General features: G+C 38.2%; 1 protein-coding gene across 1 annotated transcript; it reads left to right on the top strand.

The window, feature by feature from the left end:
• Positions 1–2,222: 2,222 nt before the first annotated feature.
• LOC124999292 (cell wall protein DAN4-like) lies at positions 2,223–6,004 on the top strand. The gene is made up of 6 exons (XM_047574147.1): positions 2,223–2,343; positions 4,078–4,389; positions 4,631–4,855; positions 5,011–5,106; positions 5,209–5,237; positions 5,337–6,004. The coding sequence occupies exons 1-6, from the start codon at positions 2,283–2,285 to the stop codon at positions 5,418–5,420; spliced, it is 807 nt and encodes a 268-aa protein (XP_047430103.1). The 5' UTR covers positions 2,223–2,282; the 3' UTR covers positions 5,421–6,004.

Raw genomic sequence — 6,004 nt, 5'->3', positions numbered from 1 at the left:
GTTTCTACTTAAAGAGGAACATGTTAATGAGGTAACACTTCCTCACAGAGACTTCAGCCCATGTTTTCTCACCTCTGTCCCTCGTTGAAGTTGTTGACATCAACTCTCTACATTTGTCTTTTCTGTACATAGATAAAGAATGAACACTGTTTTAAACTTTATGTTTTCATTTTTACGTTTGATGTATTTTGCTGACTCTTTACTACAGTGTTTTAGAGGGAGGTCAAGAACAGAAAACTTGTTGCTAATCAACACAATAGAGGAAGTTGAATGTGTGAAGATTGTTGGTTGAGATAAATGCATTAGTGCTTCTTTTCTGGTTTCATCAAACCTATCCATGTTAGACAACACACACACAGTCACTGTCATCAGTGTTAACAGTTTGTGTTTGTGGTGTTTATCTGGTCGTCACTAGAGGCTCAAACCTCCAGAGCTCTGCTGCTGCACCAGAACACTTCCCCTTCATTTCTCAGAAAACAGTGACTTCGGATGTGCAATAAGTTTATTTATAGAAAAGAAGAACTGCATGAACATTTACACAAACTGTGATGACTCGTCCCTTTTTAGTGGAGATGTGTGTGGTTGTGAGTTGCTGCTTGGTTGTGTGGAGGAGGGACCGTCATCATGTTCCCCTAAAGGCTGGCATTCACTCGCTGCTCTCTGGTCTCCATTCACACCGTCCATGAGGACACCACAGCACTGCTCGACCACTTCTTTTCTTTTTATTACCTAATTTCTTACTTCATGTAAATAAACGTATCAGTTTCGTTGAAGCCCATCTTCCTCCCGTTCCTTTTTTTTGCAGCTTTTTGAGCCGGGATGGACAATCTTCACATATTCTACTTTCTCTGTTACACTGAAGATTGAGAAACTGTAAACTGTTTGTGTCACTACAAAACACTTTTCAGAGTCATTTAATGCATCAAAGATAAAGGTAAACTACTATTTAGAGACCGTGTCATTCCTTTAACATGAGGACGAGAGAAGAACAGTGGTTGAATTCAGATGGATTCAAATGTCTTTATTCCTGATCCTGATGCTTCAGTTTCCAGGTGAGGATACATAGAGAACACATTCAGTTCCATCACTGCATTAATATCACTATTGTTACATCATTCAGTGTTCTTCCTTTAACTCACACAGACATGTTTTGGTTGGAGCTCGGTGACTTTAGCTGACTGTTGGAAACTAAAGATGTGTGTTGACTCTAAAATCACACCAACTATCGTAGACTGGAAGATAAGATAAGAGGAAGCCATGACAGCTCCTCTAAAGTGAAGGCAAAGCTAGTAGAGGCTCCCCCTGGTGTCTGACTGTAAGTATATTTTATCTTGTGTGTTAAATGTGAATGTAACACTCATTTTCATGTTTTAACTATTTTTCACATTTCTCTCCCTTTGTCTCAAGAGCAGCAACTGGACAACATCCATCCGTCATAACATATCCCACTTATCCATGATCCTGCACAACTTTATCATGGATAAGTTCATCCAGGATAACCAACATATCCCGGCTTAATCCCTTCTCCTGGTTTTGTGCAACGGACCCCAGGAAGCTGAAGTTGTCCAGGTCCGATTGAGGCAGATTAAACAAACAGACATACTCAGAGACGTAACACTGGTGTACTTACGTTCTTACCAAACACTTCCCATTGACATCTCAGGAAACAGTGACTTCAGAGTTGCAATAAGGAACCAACAGGTCTCAGACCACCAAGACATACCTGTGTCCTTTCTCTATATGTCTTCACCTGTCTGTTCATGTGTGCTGTCAAACGTCTCTATAAATTGCTTGTTTTTTTTATTATTATTTTTTATTTTTTCGTTTTTTAATAACAAACAGTATTTACAGAAAAGAAGAACTGGATCGGTGCAAACGTACACACAAACCTTTTTGACACATTCCACTTCCTCTGTTACACTGACAATTAAGACACTGTGAACTGTTTGTGTCGTTACAAAACACTAAAAAAGATGAGAGTTATTTAATGCATCAAAGATAAACTACTGGATTACCTGGATGACTGAGAACATTCACAGACATAAACTGTTACTTTTTACGGTGTTTTAACTCATTTGATATATGAATGATTCAAAGGTAATATTGTCACCGAATGTTGCAAACGAGTAACTTGAGAAAACGTGATGTCTCTGTGAGGAAGTGACCTCACAAACCACACAGAGCACATGTTGCATTCATCTTTAAGTAGAAGACTCTTTAGAGACTCTGTCTTTCATCAACGTGAGGACGAGAGAAGAGGACGAGAGAGACAGAGAAGAACAATGGTTGAGTTCAGATGGATTCAAATGTCTTTATTCGTGATCCTGATGCTTCAGTTTCCAGGTAAGGATACATAGAGAACACTTTCAGTTCCATCACTGCACTGATATTAGAATAGAATGGAATAGAATAGAATAGAATAGAATAGAATAGAATAGAATAGAATAGAATATATTGACTGTATTGTCATTGTACATCTCAGCAGTTTGCCCCCCACGTGTGACTTCTGCAGATTTTCTTTTCTCCGCTGAGGCCAAGGGAGGTGGCAATATCTTCCAGGGAGGGCAGGGGGTAGTTGACGATATGTTTTGGGCCGCTTTGATCACGCTATGTGCAGCTTGTTAACCACACCATGATGCTTTCAACTGTGGACTGGTACTTTAAAACATGCAGTCGATTCTGTTTTTTTGTTTTTTTGTTTGTTTGTTTGTTTTTTGACAATAGCTCTCCACACAGAAGCTGCTGACCTGTAGCGGGGCGTAATGTTCAACATTAGGTTGTTTGTAGAACACTGTGGCTCCAGTCTCTGAACTTCCCCCCTGTATGCCGTTTCATCACCCCATTATTACTAATGTTACATCATTCAGTGTTCTTCCTTTAACTCACACGGACATGTTTTGGTTGGAACTTGGTGACTTTAGTTGACTGTTGGAAACTCAAGATGAGACACAAACTAGTGCTGACTCTAATATGATCCTCACACTAAATATCATTGACTGGAAGAGAAGTGGACGCCATGACAGCTCCTCTAAAGTGAAGGCAAAGCATTTAGAGCTGCCCCTGGTGTCTGGCTGCAGTATAGAGAGAATGTATGTGATGTCACAGCAAGCTGTGTGATTGACTGAAACAAAAGATCTGAAAAGCAGTCAGAGATATATTTTTACAGATATCTGTCAAAGAAAAGAGAAACGCATCATCACAAAGAAACAACTGGAATCCAGGCACAGAAACCTGATGTTGTGGTTCACATTTAGTGTCAGGTAATGTTAATTTATGCTGTATTTATTGATGAAGTCAAACCTTAAGTTACGTCTTAAGTCACGTTCTGGAGGGCTGTCGGATAAGTGTGTAGATGTTGTTGTTTTGGCGTAGTTAAGGTTAACAATAACTACTTCAGTTACAACAATAAATAACAAGAAGCAACAAGAAATATTTGTGATCACTCCTCGTCATCTTTACTTATCAGTAAAGCTCTTAGCGTTAGCATCTTTTATTTGGCCACATTTATCATAACAGAAATGAACTAAAACTAACTGAAACTGAGGGTAATCTGCTTTTCCAAATAAGGAAAAGTATGATAATCCACATTTTCCCGGTCTCTGTGTGTACTGTTACATTTCACCATGTTTTTGCCACTCAGGGGGCGTTGCCCCAGGCAGCAGTGATGTCAATGCATACCCTCTATAGGTCATAAGTCCCGCCTCCCCATTTTAGTGGATGAGATTTGAGTCAAACTAAAACAGTAAAGAGTAAAGTACATGTTAAATAAATCTTTTTAAGGATGGTTTCTCTCATTTTATGTCGTTAATATAATGCAGCGGTGCGACCAAGTGTTCTGCAAAGTTTCATTGAAGTTTTTGGATGCTATAAAAACAGGATGTGATGTCATGATAAATAAAATGAAGTCATAACAGTTGCCAAGACAACAACTTTGTGAAGTGGTGCCAAAGAACCGTGATAAATACACAGCGTATAGGCACCACCCTTACCCCGGGATGCTAGTGTTAGATAAGAGGAGGAGTACATTTTTCATGTTAAACTTTATTTTTTCACATTTCTGTCTCTTTGTCTCAACAGCAACAACTGGACAACTTTCATCTGTCACTGTCAGAGTTGGAGATGACGCCACTTTGTCTTGTGGAAATCGGATAGATGGACAGAAGAACTGTGACAATATAACCTGGTACTTCAATGATATAAAAGGAAGAATATTGATGACGCTAGTTGATCTTGGACAGGTCAGATCTAAACCAGACAGACTGAGTATTACAACAACCTGTTCTCTGGTTATAAAGAAGGTCACGGTGGAGGATGTTGGTCAATACTTGTGCAGTTCACTACAACAGCAACAGTACATGAACTCTGTGGTTGATCTGTCTGTTATTACTAGTGAGTATTTCCATCATAATGTTTCCAGGTCATACTGTCTCATTAGAACAACATAGTGAAACATGACAATAATTATGATCACAGTGATGAAGCTCATTTTACTCTTGTTGTCTTTCTCTGACAGTATTTACCCAGATAGTTTCTTCATTTAGAGGTTCTGAATCTAATCTATTGATGTAAAGGGAACATGGAGGATGTTCTCACTGTGCTGATGGTTTCATGACATTAATCTATGTTTTAGGCAATGATCCAACAACTCTAACACCAACCACAACAACAACATCACCAACCACAACAACAACCACAACAACAACATCACCAACCACAACAACAACAACAACAACAACTGCAATAACAACAGATAAATCAGCAACAACTGGAAAATCAACCACAGCATCAATAACCACTACAATAAGATCAGTGACAATTATATCTCCAACCATCAATGAGCCACCAAATCAACAAGGTAGAGACTGACTCTGTCAGTTATCTTTGAGTAGTAAAATGTTCAGTGTTCCTTGCCTTACATCTATTTCAGTTATTAAGTAATTTCAATATTACTGTTCTTGACAATGTTTTTCTGCTCAGAACAAAAGTCATTCATGTTCTTCTTGTTTCCAGATTCTTCCCATTTGTTGAGATCCATCATTGTGTCTGTGGGTTTAGCAGCACTCTTAATATCTGTTGTTACAGTCAACATGTGGATTAAAAGTAAAGGTGAGAACATTAACAGATGAAAGTTTTAGTCAGAAAATGCTTTTGATGATCCTGGAGTTTGGCTGTTGAAGCTAAAGTGGACTCTCTCATTTGTCTTTTCAGGGAACAAGACACAGATGGAAGAAAACACTGTGAGTTTAAACTCTGAACATTCAAACATTTGTACAGGTCCAACTTGACAGAGTCAAACCAGTATTTGTGATGTTTGTTTGTGGTGTTGTTTTCCACAGGTGCAGAATGATGGAGGTGAAGGTGAAGGTTCAGTGATCTATGAAAACTATGGAGACCCTTCTGCTTCAGTCAGACTCCACTGATCAACGACTTCAACATCAACTCACCACAGACACGAGTCCACTGCTTAAACATCATCTCATCACATTTAACATGAGCAGAAAACAACACAAGCACAAGATCATTTTAATACTGTGGATCAACAACATGACAACACATTTAGAGTCTTCAGCTAAATCACATCAACACTGTTTGATCTCAGCTTCAACCAACAAGAAATATTTCTGATAGTATTTATGTAGAACATTTACTGTCATTTATTTGTGTAATGTATTGTGTGATATACCCAATGCACATAAAATTGCAAATAAATTTCGAGTAAAAAAATCTGAATTATTTTCTCTCTGGTTATGAGCAGAGATAAATATGTTGATTCATTAACACAAAATGGTTTATGTCAATGTTCAGTGTGACTATTTGGCAGCAATTAGATCTATTCACACCTGTCCTTCTGGGTCAAATTGACCTGGTGATAATCTTAACTGATTATAGTTTCTGAGAAGTTTTGTGTTTGAGAATGGACCAACTATGGATCAATTTATGAGGGTAAGCATTACAAGAAAACTGTCATTAACTTTATATTATAAGAAAACTGTCATTAACTTTA

Source organism: Mugil cephalus, chromosome 21 (genome assembly GCF_022458985.1).
Source record: "Mugil cephalus isolate CIBA_MC_2020 chromosome 21, CIBA_Mcephalus_1.1, whole genome shotgun sequence".
NCBI classification, from domain to species: Eukaryota; Metazoa; Chordata; class Actinopteri; order Mugiliformes; family Mugilidae; genus Mugil; species Mugil cephalus.
This window is presented reverse-complemented; position numbering and strand designations above follow the sequence as displayed.